General features: G+C 53.6%; 8 protein-coding genes across 8 annotated transcripts; 3 read left to right on the forward strand and 5 right to left on the reverse strand.

The window, feature by feature from the left end:
- Positions 1-601: 601 nt before the first annotated feature.
- On the reverse strand, positions 602-3,922 carry V2A60_003004 (cytochrome P450; the record flags this gene model as incomplete). Its single annotated transcript, XM_083254347.1, has 3 exons — positions 602-2,848; positions 2,904-3,745; positions 3,811-3,922. The coding sequence occupies 3 exons, from the start codon at positions 3,920-3,922 to the stop codon at positions 602-604; spliced, it is 3,201 nt and encodes a 1,066-aa protein (XP_083110473.1).
- Positions 3,923-7,061: 3,139 nt separating this feature from the next.
- V2A60_003005 (RING-H2 finger protein) lies at positions 7,062-8,737 on the reverse strand (the record flags this gene model as incomplete). The annotated part of the gene is made up of 3 exons (XM_083254348.1): positions 7,062-8,001; positions 8,061-8,518; positions 8,597-8,737. 3 exons carry the CDS (start codon positions 8,735-8,737, stop codon positions 7,062-7,064), a joined length of 1,539 nt encoding a protein of 512 aa, XP_083110474.1.
- Positions 8,738-9,915: 1,178 nt separating this feature from the next.
- Positions 9,916-10,472, reverse strand: V2A60_003006 (uncharacterized protein; the record flags this gene model as incomplete). Its single annotated transcript, XM_083254349.1, has 4 exons — positions 9,916-9,982; positions 10,087-10,269; positions 10,392-10,411; positions 10,470-10,472. 4 exons carry the CDS (start codon positions 10,470-10,472, stop codon positions 9,916-9,918), a joined length of 273 nt encoding a protein of 90 aa, XP_083110475.1.
- A 469-nt stretch (positions 10,473-10,941) lies between these two features.
- Positions 10,942-12,042, forward strand: V2A60_003007 (mitochondrial 54S ribosomal protein mL44; the record flags this gene model as incomplete). The annotated part of the gene is made up of 1 exon (XM_083254350.1): positions 10,942-12,042. The coding sequence occupies one exon, from the start codon at positions 10,942-10,944 to the stop codon at positions 12,040-12,042; it is 1,101 nt and encodes a 366-aa protein (XP_083110476.1).
- A 397-nt stretch (positions 12,043-12,439) lies between these two features.
- On the reverse strand, positions 12,440-14,797 carry V2A60_003008 (acyl transferase/acyl hydrolase/lysophospholipase; the record flags this gene model as incomplete). Its single annotated transcript, XM_083254351.1, has 1 exon — positions 12,440-14,797. One exon carries the CDS (start codon positions 14,795-14,797, stop codon positions 12,440-12,442), a length of 2,358 nt encoding a protein of 785 aa, XP_083110477.1.
- A 1,939-nt stretch (positions 14,798-16,736) lies between these two features.
- Positions 16,737-17,954, forward strand: V2A60_003009 (tRNA maturation protein LHP1; the record flags this gene model as incomplete). The annotated part of the gene is made up of 1 exon (XM_083254352.1): positions 16,737-17,954. One exon carries the CDS (start codon positions 16,737-16,739, stop codon positions 17,952-17,954), a length of 1,218 nt encoding a protein of 405 aa, XP_083110478.1.
- A 1,572-nt stretch (positions 17,955-19,526) lies between these two features.
- V2A60_003010 (MFS transporter) lies at positions 19,527-21,413 on the forward strand (the record flags this gene model as incomplete). The annotated part of the gene is made up of 2 exons (XM_083254353.1): positions 19,527-19,929; positions 20,095-21,413. 2 exons carry the CDS (start codon positions 19,527-19,529, stop codon positions 21,411-21,413), a joined length of 1,722 nt encoding a protein of 573 aa, XP_083110479.1.
- Positions 21,414-21,817: 404 nt separating this feature from the next.
- V2A60_003011 (inositol monophosphatase family protein) lies at positions 21,818-22,994 on the reverse strand (the record flags this gene model as incomplete). Its single annotated transcript, XM_083254354.1, has 3 exons — positions 21,818-22,434; positions 22,528-22,779; positions 22,895-22,994. The coding sequence occupies 3 exons, from the start codon at positions 22,992-22,994 to the stop codon at positions 21,818-21,820; spliced, it is 969 nt and encodes a 322-aa protein (XP_083110480.1).
- Positions 22,995-23,040: the final 46 nt, after the last annotated feature.

Below are 23,040 nucleotides of genomic sequence, written 5' to 3' on the forward strand. Positions count from 1 at the left end.
CTCTTTTCTTTGGTCCCACTCTCTTGTTTTGGTTCAGCTTGCATATTCTACATATACACTCAAGTTATTGGCGGATACCTTGTTTTGCGTACTATTTGCGGTGTCGAATAGATTTAGATTCATCTCACTCTGTTGTTATTGCTGCTTTTTTTTGGCTCGAATTTTGTTTGATGATGACGAAATATTATAGTTTTCTTGGTAAGAAGGGTTGGATGAAGTAGTTGAGCATGATACCAATGGCATACAATTCTTTTTGGCAGAAACCCACTCGTGATGCATTTCGCCCATGCTAATATACATGTGTGTGTGTGTATCCTTGTTGCGCTGAGTTTCCAAATAAGACGATAACCGCCAGCGTTCGCCCATCATTGGCATTAACACAGAGAAGATGATAGGGGGCGGAAGATGCAACTCGAAACAAATCAGGCCAGACAGTAACGAATCTGATCATCCAGTATATTTGATCTACCGCTATACCATTTTATAGAACTTCTACCGAACCGACTACGAAAACGAAATTTCTCTCAATACTCATTACTTCTTAGACACATAACATGAACCACTTCAAATGATGGATTCTCGCCAGCCGATCAGCGATCGACTAGTCAAATACATCAGCCATAAAGCGCTCATTGCGCAGATTATCAAGCCACGCACGAGCCGCCTCGTCCGTGAGAGTCTTGTCCCGCTTCTGCAGTACATTCTCCTTGACCATGTCAATGCAAGCATCCTCAATACCTTTGCCCACAGCTCGGCTGCCGCACAGGTACAGGCGAGCACCTTGGTCCCACAGGTCAAAAATATCCTGGCGGTCCTTAGAGACGCGCTCTTGGACGTACTTGCAGCCGTCAGACTTATCCGTAGCACGCGAGTAAGCTCGGCGTACATCAACGGCACCCATCTTTTGCCACTCAGAAAACTGCTCGGCATACAGGTCATCGTCCTCAGGGGAGCGACAGCCAAAGAAAATCACAGCGGGGGCGAGCTTGCGGCCCGCAGTAATCATGGCAGCACGCTCCTCAGCGAAACCGCGGAAGGGGGCCAGGCCAGTACCGGCAGCCATACAGACGATAGGCGTCTTTTCTGCATCGGCAGGAAGATGGAAAGCAGCCGAGGGGCGCACGGCCACGTGAATTTTGTCGCCCTCGCGAAGCGAAGACAAGTAGTGACTGGCAACACCTACATGCCGACCCTGGCCAGAATGGGCGGGGACATCAAGGAGAGAGTAGGTCAGCGTGACTCTGGTAGGATCAACGAGAGGAGACGACGAGATAGAATACTGGCGAACGCGCATGGGAGGAAGCATGGCAAGGAAAGTTTCGAAAAGCAGGCCAACGGCAGGGAACTTTTCCAGCAGGTCAAGAACAGACAGACGCTTCGCAGTAACTTCCTCTGAAAATTTGTCTCCAAGGAGACTCTTCAGCGCAGCCACAGTTTCTTGATCCTCGGTCGAGTCAATCATGGCCTGGATATTTCGCTTTGTGGCAGGCTGGCTGAGTTCAACGTAGGCACCGAGAACGTTGGTGGCGGAAATCGGAACACCAGTAGGCAACGTCGTCGGCCCGCTGCAGGTAATAGTGAAAGTGGCATCCCAGCTAAGCGAGAATCGACGGAAGACACGTGCAATTGTAGCTGAAGGGTTGAATGGCAGAACTGCCAAGTAATCACCCGCTTTGTAAGACATGCCGGTGGGAAGTCTGATCTCGATGTGCTTTTTAACAGCTTGTTCCCCTTTGGTAAGCACCTTGGTATCAATAACAGAAGCCTCTTCGACGTCCTGGCGAAGGGTGGTCTTGCGAGGGTGTGTGATCTCAACGGTAAGGCCGGAAGCACCTTGGCTAGATTCGGTATCTTCGGTGCCGTACTTCTTCTTCAAGGCAGGCCACAGGTTCTCGTCCTCCCAGGTTTCGAAATCGCTGAACATGTCACGATCAGCGGCGTCAGTGCCTGTCATGGGGATGATGCGGTCGGCACCGCGCTCAGCCATGGTGGCGTCGACAAGCTTTGGGATTTTGTGGAATGTTTGGGCCCAATCATGGTGGCCACAGCCAAAGACAGCATATGATACATCGTGCAGCTCATTTCCCTTGAGACTTCGGAGCCAGTCCACGAAATGGGCCGCGTTGGATGGGGGCTCGCCTTCATATGAGGCAGTGACGATGACGACAGGGCGATCAGTTGGAAGTTTCTGGTTGGCGTTGTCCAGCGGGCCAATTTCAGTGACCTGGAAGCCATGCGCACCAGCATCGGCAGCAACTCTCTGGGCGAGAGCTTCGCAAGTTCCGCTGTTAGAACCATAGAAAACGGACATCGGTTTGGCGTCGCCAGCGGGTGTAGCAGCTGGAGATCCCGTTCCCTTGGCGGCCTTGGGTTGGACCACACCACCCTTGAGCTGATCTTCGAGCTCGGTGGCGTTCATGCCATGACGAAGGCTGGCTCTCATGAAGAAGTTATGAGGCTTGACGGTGAGCGTTTCTTGTACCTCCAAGGTGTAATTAGGATCGTCGAGAGTGAAATTGAAGTTTTGGAAGAGAATAGCCATCGCGAGGACAGCTTCTTGCCAAGCAAAAGGTCTGCCGATGCATGCGCGTTTTCCATTACCAAAGGGCTTCCAGGCGCTGGGAAACTCCTTATTGAGGCGGGCAAAGTTATCATCTAGCATGCGTTCCGGCTTGAAATCGGCCGCGTCATCACCATAGACACTAGGATCGAGGTGCGATTTTGCAAGAAGTAGGGTCAGGCGATGCTCCTTTGGAATGAAATATTTGCCCCCCAGCAAAGTGTCCTCCTTTGCTTCGACACTAAAGGCCGGGATCGGAGCATTGAGACGTAGCACCTCACGGAGGACCTAAATAATGAGTCAATAGTGGTCCACAAGTAGAAAAGAGCAGTGTGCAACATACAGCTTGGGTGTATGTAAGTTTGGAGATATGCTCAACAGTGATGCGGTCTCTGCCGACAACAGAGTCCACTTCTTCTTGCACCTTGCGGTACTCGGCCGGGTGCTTGAGGAGCTGATAGAATGTAAACGAGAGCATCCCCGAAGTCGTTTCATGGCCAGCAATGAGGAAGGTGATGAGCTGATCAGTGATGCTTTCATCGGTAAGTTTCTGGCCATCTTGGGGGTCTTTTCCATCAAGCATGGCGCTGAGGAGGTCTTTGCGGTCGCTGGGATTTTTCTTGCGGTTGGCGACAACTTCGTCGGCAACGTCGCGCATGGTTTTGATATCTTTCTCGTACTTTTCGTCGACCGCTCGGTAGAAAAACTGGGGAGCAAACGCTGGCCGACGGCCACGGGCACCGCTTTCCTTGAGGAAATCGCCCATAGCGCGGATGAACGGGTGAAGCTCCTCGTGGTAGTACGAGTTGAAACGATAGTCCATAGCGCAGAGGGCAATTGTGTCGAGAGCAAGTCGAGTGAAGTCATCAGAGGCGTTGATTGGATCTCCTGAATGTCGGGCAAACTTCATGGCCATCTGTGAAGCAATATCGTGCATTTCGTCAAACATGTTGCGGATAGAGAGGGGTCCAAATGCGGGAATGAGGATGCGATGAGCTTTACCCCAGTTCGGTTCTGTCTCTGAGTCGGCAGTAAAGAGGCCGTCGTGAACGCCGGCGCGGACTTTGCCAAGAGTACCGGCGACGGTTTTCTTGAAACGACGCTCATCGCAGGCGTCATTTACAAGCTCCCTCGAATTAACAACACAAAAGGCGCTTCCACCTAGACGCAAGCGATATATTTCGCCTAAGACACGTTACATGTCAGTGGGACGGCGATGCAAGACTGCGATAAGCCAAGCCGATGCTCACCATATGTGTCTGCAAGGCGTTTCAAGTCATTGATAGGACTAGTGCGCATCTCTCCCAGGTTTCCAATGAATGGTAGGCCTGGGGGCTCAGGGATGGGGATAGACTCGGCCATTGTGAAGGTCTTCGGTCGTGATGCGTGTCGGGTGGCAGTGGTGGTGTCTGAGGGTTGAGCAGAGGATGTCAGCGAAACGGCCGAGGGGACTGGAACTTCGAGATAATCAAGATCACCAATGCCATTATGACGACAACAAGAGTGATATTGGCGTTTGCGCGTATTGTAGGAAACTTGTCGAGCGTTTGAAGGGTATGTGGTAGGAGCAAAGGCAGCACGAGGGGCACATACCAAACGGAGGGAGCTCCTAATGTAGTAGTTACAGTGCTGGCAGTCTGTGGCCTAGGTAGGCGATGCCGGCTTCTGCTTCCTTGAGCGCAGGACAGTACAAATACGGGATAAAAGACGAGTTGAGAGTATGACTTGTTTAAGTGCAATTGACCGAGAAAAATAAAGTTCCCAAGGATGAAAGCTGGCCCAGATCAGTGACGACGACAGCAGAGGGGCCTTCCGACTTATATGGGCTAGCTAACTTCGCCGGGCTTGGAGCTTCACACACCACAGAAAACTAAACTCTACCATGCATGACGAAGCGGCGGGTCAGAAACTCGACAAGTGAGCCAACCAGGGGATCAAGACTCCGGCTCGATGAGCTAGCGGGATGAGGGCAAAAAATCCAGCTGGTGTGGGAGCCGCGGGCCGCCATGGGCGACGGCCGTGGTCAGCATTGTCCGGTGCACGGCAGCGAGCGACAAGTCCGGGCTCAGACGGCAGGGGAGGATCAGTAAGTGAGGGACTCGCCCGAAAATACCGTACCCAGCCAGGTCTGACGAGCTAGGCTAAAAAAAAATGAAGGAGGATTTGGCATTGAGACAGATTGCTGGTCGGGGTGGCCCATACCATCGACAGTGCGTGGCGCATTACAACGAGGCCCCGCCCGGCCGGCCGGTGGCCCCGAGAGTAAAGTGCCAAGTGCCCCCAGCCAGGTCCGATGTGTGTGGCTCCGCGCATGCAGAGGAAAAAAAAATTGGTAACATCCATGGGATGATTGGTGAGGAGCGATGCCACGCTACGGGCTTTATTAACTGGTTATTTTTCTTGGCCTCTTGTACTTTTGTCCATGCTTTGGCGCAGTTGCTTGGCCATTGGCAATGACTGTTGAATTTCGTTGAACGATTCGGCGAGGAAAAGCCAGCTTTTTTTTTTTTCAGAGCTGCTACTTCATTCCGATTGTAGCTTGTTGTAGTTGTGTCCAATTCGAACCTGGTTGCAGTGGTATGCCTCTACCATTATTCCTTTCCGTTCTCGTACCAGCTATCAGCCGATGGCTTACAGGCAGGGCGACAGCTATGCTAATAGTAAGCAGTAAACTAGGTGAGACTGTTCTGTTGATTTATAGCGGCATTGAGTGTCTGGGAGCTGCCGGGAATGCTGATAAGAGCTTTCTTCCATGTACTGGCGTCAGCCTGCGTCTTTCGGTACAGAAGCACAAACTACGTAATCTTCGCCTCTATTGGAACATGGCGTCGAGCATACTACTGGAGTTGGGATCTTGGCATCCTTTGCATAACAAGACCGTAACTTAGATTGCTACTCAGTTGTGTCTCCTGAGAGCAGTCCTTGCAGCATCGGGGTTTTGGCTTCGAACCGGACTTTTGAAACCGGTTGACTGGAATGCGCCAACTACTAGTTAATAGGCTTCAGCGGCCTCAGCGGGCCGTACACCGGGGCCGGCGGGTCGCTACTGGTAATAAAGCCACTGTAACAGACCCCTGGCCTAGTAAAACACAGGGCAACCTGCCGGACGGTGGTATTATAACGTGCCCTGTCAAGTCAATTGTCAAACTGTCACTCAATGAGGCACCGCCACAATCCAAAGCCCGGCCAGCTACTCCGTACTGAGTACTCCGTACAGGGCTCGGACAATAAGCCACCTCCGCGGTCATCGATCCCTTTTGGTCTCAATATTATACTTACCGACCGACTCCTTGTAATTCATGCTCAAATAAATTTGGATCTCCTCAGGCGTCTTTAACGAATACCTTTTGGCTCCCACTTCTTCCCAGTCCGTCATTTTCAGTTTCCATCTCTTCCATTCGTTTTCCTCTACTCCGTAGTCGTCATCGACGTTCACCCAACCCTGCCAAGTCTGCTTTCCAAGAAGGGCTACTATTCATCATTCGCTTATTGGTGGAGCGGAAACGCCGTCATTCCGCCAAGTTGGTATGTCGAACCAACCTTTCCAGCTACTACTTCACTACTACTCCACAGTTCCCGCAATCTCACCATAAGCAGCTTTTCTGTTTAACCACCTATTCTTCCGCTTGTTCTCGTACTACCCGTCTCTTGCGTTGTAGAGTAACCAAACTAAGCACTCAATATCTCAGCGGTTAATTCCCAGTGTGACAGTGTACTTAGGCATTGATGAAGAGTTCTGTTCGTCTTAACAAAGAAACCCCCAGGTACCATTTCAGTATGAACGTACCCTACAGCGTACTTATTAGGCACTGGCATCTCTGCAGACCTGCAAAGATACAATCAGTGTCTCACCTGCGTTTCTAAACTCACTGGTCATTGAATCTCACTCCGTTTTTTTCTTTTTGTGCTTCTCTGCTGAACCTATTATCCGTCCAAGTCCAGTCTACGCAAAGGTGGCTTGCTACTTTTTCGTCATACTCTTTACCTCACTACCTCATCATGAGCTCTACGCAAACTGCGTGACTACGCTCAAAAAAGACTTTACAGCGTAACGGACCACAAACACAAGGGTTCAATGCTATTACCGTCCGCCACCAGACAAAGATATGCTACTTTTGGCGCTGGAACCAAGCGCAATGCAGAAATAGTACACAAGGAGTCGTCTGGCTGCCATTTCTGGCTAATAAGCTCGCTCCCCATCTTCGAATCGTTATCACTGCTAAGCCCAAAATAATCTTCTGCCAGGCAAGGCCCTGCTAATTCAAACTGATGACAATGGAAATGAAAAATAGAGAAAAAAAAAACACGTGGTGATGCGTCAATGGTCAAACGCCGGGGTTGAACATCTTTTCGTCTCCGATAAACAAAACCTGGGTGCAGAATTCCATAGAGAACAGATAATATGGCATAGGCCCATACTTCAAGTCTTCAGGCATGTCTTGCAATTTCGTTTCCCTTCACCTTGCCTGTTATACTATAGTGTGCCGTTTCCGTCAACAGATCAGCCCCGAAACCACCCCATCCCCGTCTGGGTTCTGCTACTAGATTCCTCGGCGGAGTCCGTCCGCCGAGTGCTCTGAGATGGGCTACGTTCCCTCATGCTTCTCGCTTCTCCACCAGCTGGCGCTCTCGGGCTAGTTGGTGACATGGAGCTGCGTCTTTGGAGCCGTGATGTATCGTAGCTAAACCCTGTTGACGAGCCTCGAGATCGGTCTCGCTCGCCGTGCTGTGAAGAGAGCAAACGCATCGCTTCGTTGAGACGTGTCTGGCTCTGGTTTGGTGGCCGCGAGGATCCTGCTCTTGGGGGCGTAGGTGTCAATCCAGGTAGCCGCGCGGGTTCGGCAGGCCCAGTCTGCACCCCGCGCTCGTCACCTGCAACTACTGTCGGCGTCGGAACGCCTTGTCGTTCACGTCGATACTCATTCTGGATATTGTTTTGGTTGTTGTACTCCTGTTGCCGTGATTCTGCCGTGTTTCTATCGCGTTCATTCTGCTCCATCGGCGCACGGCATACAGGACAGGTATTGTGCGCCTTCAACCAGGCAACAACGCATTCCTCATGAAACGAGTGATTGCAAGGAAGGGACACCACGACCTCACCAACCTTCATGCCGTCAATGCAAATCGAGCACTCCGTGTTTCCATCTTCGCTTTTCAAGTCCTCGTCGATGGTTTTACGCGGTAAACTGGCCAAACCTTGCTCCGAGGCCGGCGGTGCCGCAGTTGATTGCGAATTTGCCTCCATCAAAGTCGAAACAATTCGGTCCAGAGCCTCTTGCGAATACACAGCATCACCATGTACTCCGTTGTTGATTAGACCAAGAAGGTCTCCAAGATTTCCTGCCAAGTTTAAACCGCCACTCCCACCTTGTTCGGCAGCCGCTTGGAGAGCTTCACCTGTGAGCTGAACCCCGAAATCACGGAACGCGCTGGTAAACATTCTTTCGAATGATTAATACTAGACTGGAGACATGGCGCATCTGAGGCAAAGATAACTCACGTTGAAAAGGGCCCAAAGCCTATAGGCTCGTCTGCTCCCAGCGCCGACCTATTGGACGAATAAAATGTCACGGAACCTTGCGACGTTGCGTTGGACCATTCAACACGACCTCCGCCATTCTGAGATGCCTCACGAAGGCGGTCCATCAGGTTTCCGTTGCCGTCCCCCGCTGCGAAGGGTATACCGATCGATGACACAATACCCAGAAACCTCTCCACAGACGGTTCAGGGCGGGCATCGTAGTGATTTGCATCCTCTCCTACTTGCGTTGAGTGGTCGTACCCGAAACCGTTTGGGTCCAAGTGCTCGTCTATATCAGCTACTTCTGGGTCGGAATCATCTTCATCTTCGTGCAGATTTCTGTGGAACTCGGGGCTATGTGACGGATCGATGTCGGAGTCATCGGAGTCGTCTGAGTCGTCTTCACGCCCTGGCCGCGGGTCGTTTTCCAAACTCACCTGTAAAAGAATCCGATAATATTAGCAGCAGCGAGGAAAAAAAGAGTGCAGCTGAGCAAGTGTGGAGCTGAGACTCACGACTTCTGTGATATCGCTTTCACAAGAGGGGCATTCTAACCCGTACTCATCCCGAAACCATTCGTAAGCGCACGCATGGCAGTATACAACCTCGCGGTCCGTAGCATCCAGACGCCGAGCAGGATGCACCTCGGAAGCCATTTGGCCTTGCCTACGTTGATAGGCACCAAAGGCGCTCAAACCGAGGCCTATAGCGAGACCAGCGAGGCGGAATGCGCGTGAAGCCAGACTGAAAGGTTGTGGTGGCAAAAGCTACGAGATGTCAGGTATGGGGCGCAGAGCGATACCGGCGTGGTGGCTGGCCGAGTTTGCTTCGTATGGTGGCTACTTTCGATAGTGTTGCGAGAAGAAACTTTTCGATTCGAGAACGTCGAATAGGATATACGCGTTTGCTGAGATGCGCAGTAGGAGCTTCGCCGGGTTTGCTAATATTCGGGTAGGTAGGTAGCGGTGGTGGTACTGCTGGGACCCTGGGCTTGCGTGATTCAGAGTCGAGTTGCAGAGCGGTGAGTCGTAGCGGCGGCGGTGGCCAATAAAGTACCAAAAAAAACGAAAGGCAAGGGGTATTTGGAGAGAAAGAAGCAGATGCAAGGATGGAGAAAGCGCGGGAAAGAGAAAAGGGCAATAGGTGAAAGGACAGGACAGAGGAAGTTGGAGAAACGTTGTTAGCTGGCTTGGATATGGACTTTCAGGTGCGGTGTAACTGAATAATCGGGTCAGGCGGCTGCCAGAGCTGCGGTGGGGAGGTGTGTACTTGTCCAACCCAACGTCGTTAGTGCCACCTAGATGTACCTTTCTCGTGGAAGTCACCAGAACTGTTGGGGGGGATTTGAGCATTAGAACACGGTCTGGACATGGTTAGAATACTCTTCATTCAACACAAACATTTGATCTCCTCATTGCGGCATGCGCTAGAACCTTGCAAATAAATTCGCGCTGCACGACATGGTGAAATCTTGAGTTGGAGCCTTGCAGGTAGATGCTCAGCGATGGGCCGACAGTTGGGTGTCAAGTCGACGGCCAGAAACACATGCAAGTGACTCAAGACAACTAGAGAAAGGTGGCTGCCATGGTAGACGCAGATGATAAGTTCTACAGATGAGTCGTACGATATCCTGCTCACGGGACAACTGCTCAGCGTCTCAGTAGCATACCAGTCTTGTGTAATGATTGAATGATTTTCGGACTGAAGCACTTGTTTCCCCTGTCCGCGTCAAGAGATCAAAGAGAAATCCGTGATGTAATTCCTCTACCGTCTGGATGTATGTACAGGTCGTTCCGCTCCCACTCCCTTCTTCATCGTACAATATCTCATGCAATTATTGAGTCTTGTTCTGCTCAGTCTGATTCTCCTCTTTATCCCATTGAATCAGTTGCTTCGACCAGCTATAGATAGGTAGAGGTTAGCTTTTTCTATCCCGTCCCACACAGGTCGTCGTGGTGCAAAGTCTCCTCCTTTCGCATGTCCATCTTCGGGGTGCTTCACATACCGTCTGCTAGGATACCACTCGCCAGGTTGAGGTTTGTGTGCCCAGTTTTCGCGATCAGCACCAAACTTCCAAGTGACGGCGACGATGCCAAAGATGACGGCGCCGGCGATCAGGGTGTTGCCTCTCCAATTAGCAGGCTGAGCATACCAACCACCAGCCGGCGACCAGACATGCTTGGGATAGCTGTGATTTCGCGTATGATTAGCTCTTGACCGTCTTTCGCCCTAATTTCTGTCGTATTTCTTGTCGAGTTGGCTCGGCCGAGAGGGGGGAGGCGCTATTGGTTTCCATCGCGACAAACTTACGGAATCTTTCCACCGCCACCCTGTGCTGTTGTTAGCCAGATTCGCGCTCGCTGTACCATTGATAGACTTCAAACTCACCATTTTTGATCAATTGTCAGCGGAAGCTGTTTTCTGCTTGATAATTGATTGTACAGTTGCGACCTTGTGATGGACTTGGTCTCGGCGGCCAAAGGTGAGTGTGCCCATTCCGCGCGCTGGTTCTTGGAGCGGGGCCAGGTTAATCCGGCGCCGAACCTTGCCGGGCCGCAAATTAGCTGCAAAGGTGCCCCCAAATCCCAAGCTCACACGACTCCAGCAGAACTTTTCCCGCGGATCCTCGTATAGGTAGTAACCACGACACGACATAAAAAACGGACATTCCTTTTTCCCAATTCGGTCCACGCAACCAGCCATTTCCACCGTATAGTCCTGGAGCTTTTCGGTCTTGCTCATCAATAACTCTTCTTTTGCTACTGTTTTGTTTTCTCAATACTTCGACCAGATGAAGAGGTTACGGGTGTCACAATGGAGCGGTCATATGCGCCTCGCTGCTCGGCAAGGAGTTGCCGCTATGCCTAGACGGCAGGCTTCTACGATACTCGCGCGCTGCCAATCGACAACGGCAATTTCCGGCACATCCAATCTCACAGACGACATCCCTCTCGAGGGCGCCTTCTCCCAACACAACCCTCTCCCCTCGCCGCCCCCTGCCCGAGCTCCCGAGTCGGCCAAGCTCGCCGCGCTGCACGCCCGTCTGGCGCTGCCCAAATCGATCCCCCTAGAAACGATAGCTCGCGCACTCATCACGCCCTCAGCAGACGGAAACCAAAGCTTTAACAATGCGAGTTTGGCGGAGCTGGGCCGGTCCATCGTCAACTACCACGTCCTCGAGTACCTCGTTTGCAAGTGGCCGCGTCTGCCCATTGCCATCCTTTACGAGGCCCTGAGAGCCTTTGCCGGCCGCGAATCCCTGGAACAAGTTGCGCGACGCTGGGGTGTCGACGCTGCCGCCGCCCCCGGCGAGGAGGTGGATCCTGGCCTGTTGCAGTGGAAGCCCGACCCTATCGTGGCACATAACTCGCGCTGGGCCTATGTCCGCGCCGAAGCGGAGCGTGGTAACCATTACCGTCGTGGTATGAGTAGTCGTGTCGTCCTTGATGACGCCTTTGGCGATGCCCATCAAGCGGCCGGCGAAGGAGAACCAGGCCTGGCCAAGATGCAAGCTGCTGCGTACACATCATTTGTCGAGGCCGTTGTCGGTGCCATATACGCACACTCTGGTGCCGATACGGCCAAGACGTTTGTCAAATCACATATCTTGTCGCGCGACATTGATCTCAGCCGCATGTTCCAATTCCAGCTACCGACGCGCGAACTGGCCATGCTGTGCGCTCGTGAGGGCTTTGAGGCGCCGCGCGCCCGTCTGGAGAGCGAGACCGGGCGTCGGTCGCGCACACCCGTCTTCATTGTAGGCATCTACAGTGGCGAGGAGAAGCTGGGCGAGGGTGCCGGTGCAAGTCTGGACGTGGCCCGCCGCGTGGCGTCGATGAATGCCCTCAAGGCTTGGTACATGTACAGCCCGGGCAACAAGGTTCGCGTACCAAGCGACATGACACTGCCGGACGCCAAGCCGTGGAAGGCACCGCACATTGATATCGGCGAGATCATCTAAAGGGAGACCCTCAGCAATTCATAAGCAGCGAAATCGGTTTGCATGGTGGGAGAGGCGGGGGAGAGGGGGTTGAGTGTAAATCTTTGTATGAACATGATGGCGTGTGAGTCGGGCAAAGGCATAGAAATTTTAAAAAATGGCCAAACCAGTGAGACACAGGGGTTTTTCTTGGGCAAAAAAGGTAGATGCCCACTTGTACAACTTTTTCCATCTAAAATCTACACTTGTAAAATAACCCAAATACATGTTGAAAATTTTACACAAAGGGAGTGCGAATATTGTAGCCATCATGTCCAACGAGCTCCACGACTAGTTGCTGCCTCCTTTTTATCATTAGTCCTTGCTGAGATCTCCAGGGTCTGTTGCGAAATGCAACAGAACGTCATCTCGATGTACCCTACCCGCGTTTTGCTTGCTCTTCAGCCTCCTCTTTTTTCAAACGCAGCTGCTTTTTGCGTTCGTACACGGCTCGTATCGTATTTCGAATCTGCGCTTTGCCCTCGTCGTAGTTGGCGCGCGCGAGACGCACCACGTCTTCAATGTTCTCCGGGGTGTAGATGAAATTCCATGTGCTCATAAAGTCGCTCTCAGCGGGCGAGACGCCGGGAACCTTGTCATTGGGCAGGAACGGCACGTAGACGACGGCAAGGCCGGCGTTGGGGTCCGTCAGCCGCCAGTGCTCCGACTCGGAGACGGGCTGCGTGGCCGGGGTGTCTTCCTTGGTGGTGCGCTCCTCGGTGGTGCCGATCCAAACGGTGCAGTAGCCGAGCTCGGCGCCCTGGTTGCTCTGCTCCTGCTGCTTCTGTTCCGCCTTGGCCTGCTCAATCTTGGCGTCGGCCTGGGCAGTCGAGTGCGCTTCCGCGGCTTTCATCTCGTCGACAGCTTTGGCCTCGTCTTGGGGCCAGCCGACGCCGACCGGCCAGCCCTTGATGCCTCTCTGGCGTGCGTAACCGTCAGCAACGGCCAGCCAATTGTCCGTCTTGATATCGGCCGAGGCGTCAAATGAAATCAAAACATCCACGTCGCGGCCCGGGCGGAGTAGAGGGTAAATGGGGAGGTTGTTGGACATGCCGGCATCCATGAGCTGTATGTGTTCATTTTCGTAGATGCTAGGCGTGGCAGTCTTGGCAAGTTTGCCGTACATTTTATAGGCGTAGTTGGGAATAATGGCAGGGTCGATAGGATGCACCTTGGCGAGAGCAACGTCCTGTTCCGAAATCATCTGATCGATAGCGCCGAATCCGGTAAGGGTTTTGACTATGGGCTGAACTTCCTTATAGTAGTGGCTCAAAGTGGCACAGAAGGCGCTCCCAAAGATGCCCATCATCAGAGGGGCGCGGATCTCGGGAAGATGAAAGCCGTGCTCCAGAGGTACATCCTTTCCATCCTTGAATCGTCGCCCAAGTGCCCAAGTGGGAATACCGGCGCCAATCTCCTCGCAAAAGACTTCGTAAGGCGTGATCTCGAACCACTGGAACCAGGATTCTTTCTCGGCCTTTTCCAGCTCTCTTTTGGTAGCAGCTGAGCTCTTGGAAGACTTGGTCTTATCACTGCCTTCTTCCAAGGCCGGGATCTCGTGTCGGACGGCGGTGTAGATGGGGAGCGGACGGTCGCCATCTTTTAAGATTTCTCTTTGATTGGAGATTTTGAAGTCACGGTCGTTGACACCTAGTTCACCTTTGGGGACAAGGAATCTTGCGCCAAGGAGCAGACCGTAGATGTCCACCAGACCAAAATCGGCGTTCTTGTCACCGCGGATCTTTTCAATGACACCGCTAAGCAGCGGCCGGGAGGTTGGAAGAGAGGTAAAGGCTTGTAAAGCGACCGGAGGGTAGGCGATATGGGTAGAGGTGCGGGCCTTGAGGTGCTCCAACAGCGAAGGGATGCTGCCCTTGTTGAAAGACGTCAAGTACAGAAGCTGCAACCAGCAGGAACCGCTGACACCGGCAGTGTAAGTGGCACAATCAAAGAGGCCATCCTCTGAGGCAGCGAGAAGAGAGCCAGTTCCAGCGACCAGAGCACGGAGACCGCCACCGGAGCCGCACATGGCAATAGTGGGGATGTCATCGGGGTGAATGTCACTTTCGTCAATTTCCAGGTACTTGGCAAGCGCGGCTCTGGTCTTCTTCTTGCGGCGAGCCAGAAACTCCTTCTCGTCGGGGCACAGATCACCCGAGACGCGGACCTCGGCCTTGTACCGGATTTCCGGATTGACAGAGGGATCGTGGGCCTCTGCCCAAAGGTCCTCGGCAAGAGAGCCAGGAGCATCAGAGAGCTCATGTTGGAGCTTTCGAATGAAGCCGGGCATCTGCCGCGACCACTCGGGCAGGATGAAGCCAACCAGCTTCTCGGAGAATGCCGTCCATTCCTTGTCTGCGGCGGCCGAACGCTCCTCCAGGCCCTTTGTGAAGTTGCTCCAGGCAGATTCCTCAGCGGGCTCACCGGCCTTGCCGCTCTCCGACGTGCTCTGCTTTGATGCTCCCTCGTCGGGCTGGCTGCCGGCAGACGTGTGGACAGGATTTGCCTGCCTCGTTGGGTCAGAGAGACGGCGAAAGTCTTCGGTGGGGTAGAGCAGCCAGGTCAAGAAGCCCGCCGCGACAACGGTCGTGGTGGCGGAGACGCGGCGTCGCTTCTTGGCCCCCGTGAAGAGGCCGCTGGAAAGCCTTGGCCGGAGTGGTGTGAAGCCGGCCCGACCAATGGTTGGGCGGAGGCCGTTGGAGGCCAATGGGCCAAGAAAATTTCCCGGATGATTCATAATTGTCGATGAAGATTGATTTACCACGCCCGGAGGCGGATGTCTACTGCCAAGGCGATTTTTTGAGGTCTGGTAAGAAAACGATTAGGTAAAAAAGGGCGCGGCAGCAGGTGGTTTTGCGATCGGCTGTTTGCGACTGAGCGAACGCTCATCATTGCATGTGCTAGGTAGCTAGTGACGTACAAGCTAGCCAAATTTGGAGCTTCTGCCCCTCCACGGTTTTAAGCCGAAGCTCTTACTGCGATAAAGCCCAAGCAACCAGCAGCTTTTCAATTAGTTGCAGCGAGTTGCGCCACTAGTACACACTTTGTATTACCTTAACTACTAGGTAAGTAGTTGCTTACCTATCTATTAATTAGTACTAGTTAATGTTAATAGCAGTCGCATAGTAGCCAGTAAAGTAAGATATTTCACTCGCGAGGCCACCAACACCACATCCTATGTTAAGAACCTTTTATATTCGCTTGATTCCAATCTAGCTAATAATGATATATTGGTAGGCTTACTATCTCATAATGCTGGCGTAATCGTCTGTTCTAGACTGGAGAACGGCCGAAGTCTCATCTTTAGCAGTCTTATTTTCCCAATGCTAAAAGTATTCGTCGCCCGCTATGGCACGGTCAGTCTTGTCTTGGTCCATCATAGCGCGAATACCACCTTGTTCTTGGCTCAAGTTCCATAGAGAGCCTTGTCAAAGGCTGCATTCCTAGCCTCGTCTGCGCGTAACGGGGCCTGAATACTCGTTCTGAGGGCGAAGGTGGTGAATAGAAGTGCGATAGTCTCTACGAACAGGAAGATGGACAAGTTGGTCATTCTCTGGCTCTACACGGCCTCTCGATGGTCTTTTTATACTGATGTCAGTGTCTTGGTGTTCATGTTCCGGATACGAGGTCGCCCAGGCGCAAGGAATGCTTATCTTACTCCAGATATGTCATCCTCTGGAAAACCATTGACGGCCATGCATTTCATTCGCCGTGGTCCCAAAAAAAGTATCGACGTTAGTTTCGCATGTAGCAGCCACTTATGCGGGTGACAGGGCGAGCCAGTGAAAGAAGTACTTGTAAACGACGGAAAACCTGGCAACCGATCAATGCAAGAAATATGTAGCGTTTAAATTGAGCAGAAACAGGGTATCTAGTGAATTATACGTGGTGAAAAATCAAACTCGGGATACGATTTTCCTATCCTTACCCTGTCATCCTCGCAAGGTGACTGTCCAGTGCAGAACTGATGGTCGCCCCCTGGCTTCCCTGAATGTACGACAACGTATTTACACACACGTAACGGTGAATGAATCCACAAGTCGTTGCTCGGGCCCCAATGTAGTTCACCTCTTTCGCATTCGTATAGAAGGGTTTACTGTGTGCGTTTTTGCCGATTAGATGATGTACAAGCTGTAGTGGTCAATGGCCGTTGTTTGCAGGTTGCTCGTCGTCGAGATGATCATTCCCCCACCAAAAAGACCCAAGAAGGTACGTACCTTGCCGAGCGATGAAATGCGCAGCCACCAGAGTTCAAGCTAGTAAAAGCTTGGGTGTAAGGTGGGGCGCAGGCTGGGCGGTGAAGGTGGGCTTTCCAGTAATTCTCTGGCAGAATAGTCGCTTTTTTCTTCTTTGCGCAGACCTTTCCAAGCAGATCTATATATCTTGGATTGGCAACTTTGAGACACCATTTACGAATCGCAAAACACTGTGTTAACTTAGTGGTAAGTTGTGGAATGTTGATTGAATTTTGCAGCGCTTGCTGCCGCTCGAATTATCTCTGGGGATGTTCCCAGTCAATCTGAACCCCGCCGATAGAAGCGCAAATCTCGAACGATTACTCACACCGGGACAGGCGCAAGAAAAGAGTCATCTTTGAAACGACTGGCCGACATATTTCAATTACACCTCCTTTTCCAGTCATCAGTACAACGCTCCTTCGCGATTCAACTTCCAAGATGAGCGAGGCCGACGTTGCCACCAAGCCCGCTGAGGTGGTTGAGCAGCCTGCTGCTGCCACCTCCGAAGCTGCTCCCGAGGCTGTTCCCGAGTCTGTTCCCGAGGCTGTTCCCGAGTCTGTTCCCGAGTCTGTTCCCGAGGCTGCTCCCGAGGCTGCTACCGAGGCTGCTCCCGAGGCTGCTCCCGAGGCTGCTCCTGAAGTCGCTCCTGAAGCTGCCGAGACGACTGTCGCTGCCGCCAACGGTCAAGACGACAAGAATATCCTCAAGACCACTGCCAAGATTGACCCAGATAACCGCCAGAAGAACAACAAATTCGACCCCAGCCAGCGCGAAGTCTCGGATGATCCCGTCGCCATCCGCAAGCAGGTCGAGTTCTACTTTGGCGACTGGAACTTCCCCCAAGACAAGTTCATGTGGGAGAGCTGCGGCGGTGCTGAGAACAAGCCCATCGCCGTTGAGAAAATCCACTCCTTCAAGCGCATGCGCACCTTTCAGCCCTACAGTGCTGTTGTCGCTGCCTTGCGCGATAGCGAATTCCTTGATGTCGAGGGCGAGGAGGGCAAGGAGACGCTGAAGCGCAAGGTTCCCTATCAGCCCGTGGCCAAGGCGCGCGCCAAGACTGAGGCCGCGACCGTCTACGTCAAGGGCTTTGGCGACGAGACATCTAGCACACAGTTTGACATGGAGAGCTTCTTTGCGCAGTTTGGCGAGGTCAAGGGCCTGAAGCTGCGTCGCACCCCCGAGGGCCTGTTCAAGGGCTCCGTCTTTGTGACCTTTGCCACCGAGGACGCCGCCAAAAGCTTCGTGAGCAAGGACCCTGCGCCCAAGTGGAAGGAGCACGACCTCAAGATTATGACCAAGCAGGCTTACTGCCAAGAGAAAAGCGACCTTATCCGCGCCGGTAAGCTGGAGCCTAGCAGCACCACGAGCAAGAAGTTCTTTGAAGGCCAAGAGGGCGGTGGCCGCCGCAATGGTGGTGGTCCCCGTGACCAGGATGACTGGAAGAAGCGCCGTGATCACGACCAGAAGAACGGATTCCGCGGTGGACGTGGCGGCCGTGGCGGCCGTGGTGGCCGTGGTGGCCGTGGCCGTGGTGGCGGCTTCCGTGGCGGTCGTCGCGACAACGAGGATCGCGGCAACAAGCGCTCTCGTGACGATGACAACGGCGGTGAGGAGCGCGCTGCTAAAAAGGTTGATACAAAGGAGGAAGCGTAAATCAAGAACAGGGAGGGTTTTTTTTCCTCGTGAAAAAAATGCAAGAGGAACAAACTGAATCCTATATTGCGAGCCTCATAGGACGGCTGTGACGACAGGGACGAGAGGGAAGACGAGCAGAGAACTAGCATGTAGGGTGGCAAACAAGTGTGAATGGCGTTTTACTGGGTTCCAATTTGTTGGTTTCATCATTTCACATCTTTACCGAAAAGAACAGTATAGGAAAAGAATTTGCAACAATATCCCGAGTCCCGTTGGTGCGATGGTCCGAGGTCCCGTACTCTCAAGAGGCCACGGACTCCGAAAATAGCATGCAGTTGGCGGACGCCTTCATTGATCAAACGAGGCCGATATGTCAATTCGGTGAACCTTTATGTTGATACGGTACCGGCTGCTCTGCAAAACGCCGTTGGTCGGACCGGCCTCTCAAGGTTGCTGAATAGACGGGCGGGCTCGAATCCTGCACAGCAAGTAGTGCAGATCGTATGCACCGACGGATACCGGTTCCGGGCGGGCCTGTGGTCAGTCAGCGTCAGACGGCCTCCATTTCCCTTTTTCTCTCAACTCCTTGCTTGGGTTTGCGGACACTAATATCAAGAAACCGAGACGGAGAGTCCGCGGACGACAGCACACGTCGGACGGGCCTACCAAACCACATTGGGCAGTAAACTAATACATGGGGTAAAACTCCCTGAGGGGCGACCCAGTATTAGCATTTGCTAGGAAGAAGAAAGAAAAATGTCCGTGACTCAGCCGGCGCCGTGTCGGCCGAGTGGCGGGCAATGGATTTTTTTTCTCCCTTCTTCTTTGTAGCTTATGCCTGGATTGCGTGGCGACAGCCGGTCAATGGCTGATTCTGAGAGTTTCCAATCGATCATGCTATTGCATACCACATTAGAACGAGAAAAGAATGAAAAACAAACAAAGCTTCCCGCACGTTGCGCGAGGTGCCTAGCTTCCCAACAGCGTTCCCCTTTGAACGATTGCTTCCAGCATGGAAACGAGACGAGGCTGGCCAGTACCATGATCATATTTAATAATGCCCCCAAGAACTGATTACGCGAGTAGTGACCATGGATCAAACAAACGCATCTGCCATTCTTGTCCCACACAGCAATGCATACCAGTATTTGATGCTGTACTGCCACCCTACAACTTCTCCCTCGTCCGCGGAGTTAGTAGTCGGTCTAGTCAGCCAGGGCCTATTCCCGGTCAGGCTTCCCCATTCGAAATCCATCAACTCCATGGTCGGCCATTGTTTGCCGTAGTGTGTATTAGCCTATTAAATGACCTTTTTTTTTTCATTGTCATGTATACAAAAGTGACACTGCTCCCTCCCACTCGCCCCCACTCAACCTCAGTCCTTGACGTTGCATCTCTGTTCTCTGCGCTTCAGTCTTGATATCTACTAATATCCTTCTCTCTTTTTAAACTCTCGCTTTAGATAGTCTTTGGTACTTGATAGTACGTGGCCACATGCCTCCTCTGTCTCGGTGTTCCACCACAACACTTGGCGTGTAAGACGACTTCCGAAGCCAACTCGCGGCAACCAATTCGCACCAAACCACAACCATGACGGCCGCCGATCCAGAAAAGTCAGACCTACCGGTACTGCATAGAAATGGCGACGGCTACGACCCGGAGAGGCACGAACGCCCTGCTACACTCTCGAGCAGCAGCGACGACGACGGCCACTACGACCAGCGCGACGACGCCTCGTCAAGGATCGGCCGTTCGCTTTCGCGCGTCGCCTCGGCCATGTCCCGGACGTCAGGTCTCTCCCGCACCGTCTCAGAAGTCCGCGACGGCATGCTCAACCAGCGTGACCTCGAGATTGGCCACGACAGCGACGGCAGCGGCAGCAACAAAGAGCAGCACATTCCGGACCCGAACTTGGTGACTTGGGATGGTCCCGACGACAAGGAAAACCCCAAAAACTGGGCGTTGAATAAGAAATGGATAGATGTACTCCTCGGTACGTTTGCATATTGTGGTGTGTGCAAAAGTTGCAGGACGCGGCAAAACACAATTGCGTTGTGCACCTGCCCGTATTGACGCAGATTCATACATGCACATCACAGCTTGTCTATTATTTTTTTCAAAAAAAAAAAATAAAAAAAACTCGACTAACCGCTTGTAGTTTCTCTCTTCACCTTCATCTCCCCCATATCCTCCTCCATGGTTGCGCCGGGACTCCCCGCCATCGGCAAGGACCTGCACATCGACGGCCGCACCGAGCAGGTGCTGGTCATGTCCATCTTCGTGGCGGCCTACGCCGTCGGTCCGCTGTTCTGGGGTCCGCTGTCGGAGCTGTACGGCCGGGTGCTCATCCTGCAGAGCTCCAACGTGTGGTTCTTCTGCTTCAACCTGGGGTGCGCGCTGGCGCGCACCGAGGGCCAGATGATCGCCTTCCGCTTCCTCGCCGGGCTGGGCGGCTCCGCGCCGCTCGCCATCGGCGGCGGCATCCTCGGCGACCTCTTCACCGCGGAGCAGCGCGGCAAGGCCATGAGCGTCTACTCGCTCATGCCGCTGCTGGGGCCGGCCATCGGCCCCGTCGCCGGCGGCTGGATCGCGCAGCAGACGTCGTGGCGCTGGGTGTTTTGGAGCACCACCATTGCCTGCGGCGTCATCCAGGCCGTCGGTCTCGTCTTCCTCCGCGAGACCTACGCGCCCGTGCTGCTGCACCGCAAGCGTCAGCGCCTCGTCCGCGAGACGGGCAACGCTGACCTGCGCACCGAGTTCGACCACCCGGACCGCACGCTGGCGCAGACGCTCGGCACGGCCCTCACCCGGCCCTTTCGCCTGCTCGGCACCCAGCTCATCGTCCAGATTCTCGCCCTCTACATGACGTACCTCTACGGCACCATTTATATCCTCTTCTCCAGCTTCCCCATCCTCTTCGCCGAGGAGTATCACCAGCGCCCGGGCATCCAGGGCCTCAACTACATCTCCATCGGCCTCGGCTTCTTCATTGGCACGCAGGTGTGCGCCCCGCTGCAAGACCGCATATACGCCTATCTCAAGCGCAAGTACATGCCTGACGGCGGCCCCGGCCGCCCAGAGTTTCGGGTCCCGCTCATGGTCCCCGGCGCCATCCTCGTGCCCGTCGGCCTCTTCATCTACGGCTGGACCGCCGAGTATCACACCCACTGGATCGGTCCCAACATTGGCGCTCTCATCTTCTCCCTCGGTAGCATCATCGGCTTCCAGTGTGTTCAGGGGTACCTCGTCGACACCTATACACGGTTCGCCGCCAGTGCCGTTGGCGCCGCTACCGTCCTGCGCAGTCTGGCTGGGTTTGGATTCCCACTCTTTGCCCCGGAAATGTACAAGGCCTTGGGCTATGGAAAGGGCGGCACGATCTTAGCTGTAGCCGCCATTGTCATCGGCTGGCCGGCACCTGTACTTCTGTGGTACTTTGGCGCAAAGTGGCGCGCAAAGAGCAAGTTTTCCGCTTAACATTACTACCCTTCATTTCATCTTCTCATCTGCCTTGCCGCCAAGCATAAAAAAACAAGCTGCGGTAGTTTCTAGTTGACATATCGTTGAATTCTTCCTCATGACATAGAGCATTAAATCATTAGACGGCGTTTTTGCTTTTCTTCTACAGCATACGGAAATGTCTGAACATTGATGGTTGGTGGGCAGCTCCTCATCGAAAGACAAACATGTCACGTACGGCAGATAATCTAGTTGCAGTCTCACAGAGCTACTTATGTAGCTCAAAAATTTGAACTTTTCATAACGAATTTCTAATATTTCTAATATTAGCCATCTCGTGCGTTTTAGTTTTGAATCTTCCATCACGTATCTGTTTTTTGTATGCCATCGTTCTCTATTCATTAAACACACACCTCGTGCTCTCACGACGAGTAGTCCATGCGGCCGTCGCCCATGAGGTTCCAAAACTCCTCGACAATCTCCTTCTGGCCGGCCGGGGCCCCGCGCACGGCGAGGTACACGCGGCCGTCGACCTCGGGCTCCCAGTCGCCCGGGTTGCCGCTGACCATGCGGCCGCCGGCCTCGTGGAGGATGCACCAGCCGGCGCAGACGTCCCAGGCCCAGCAGCCGCCTTCCCAGTAGAGGTCGAGCTCGCCGGCGGCGACGGCGGCGATGTTGAGCGCCGCGGAGCCGAGCGAGCGCATCGACTGCACCATGGCGCCGCCCGTCTCCTTGGAGGCGCCCAGACGCCGAAAGGTCTCGACCTTGACGTCAAAGTTGGGCCCGTCGCGGACAGAGCCCCATTCCACGGCGACGAGCGCCTCGCCAAGCGAAGTCAGCGGCCGCGACGTCGCAGCAAGCGGGAGGCGGCGCGGCGCGGTGTCCCGGCCGCGCGTCATGAAGGCGCCCTGGCCTTTGACGGCAGTGAAGAGCAGGTCTTGCCATGGGTTGTAGATGACGCCCACAGAAGGCGTGCGGTCGATGGCGAGGCCGAGCGAGATGCAAGCGTTGGGGAACCCATGAATGAAGTTGGTGGTGCCTTTATGGGAGAGAAAGAGAAAGCGTCAGACTTTGATAGCGTAGATTTGACTCATCCTGTATGCCCCGATATCAAATCAGATGAAAGACTTACCATCAATCGGGTCCACGACAAAGGTGGGCTCGGGGCCGAGCTTCATGCCGGGCTTGTACGTCTCCTCGCCCATAAACGCCACCGAGGGAAACGCGGCCGACAGCTTCCCAGCGACCATCTTCTCGACGGCTTGATCCGCCTCGGTGACAATGTCGACGGCGTTGAGCTTGGTGCCTGAGGGAATATCCGCCGGGTTGGCCGCGAGGATCATGCGCCCCGCCTCATGGGCGACCGCGATCATGGTGTCGCGGACTTGTTCGAGGTTAAGCTCCGTCATCTTTTGTCTTCTTTTCTGTCGCGAATGAGATTTGTAACAGTTTCACGTCGAAAGCTGATAGAGAAAGCGAAAGGAGTCTCTGTAGCTCACAGTCGGCCGTGTAGCAATGATCCGTTTGTGAAGATGCGACCATTAAGATGGGGCTGACATCCCCCACGTCGTCGGTGAACTTGGTGGCTTCGCGAGCCATGATAATCAATGATGAATTGCAGCACGAAACATGACATGACTCTTAA

Source organism: Cordyceps javanica, chromosome 2 (genome assembly GCF_051103115.1).
Source record: "Cordyceps javanica chromosome 2, complete sequence".
Taxonomy (NCBI): domain Eukaryota; kingdom Fungi; phylum Ascomycota; class Sordariomycetes; order Hypocreales; family Cordycipitaceae; genus Cordyceps; species Cordyceps javanica.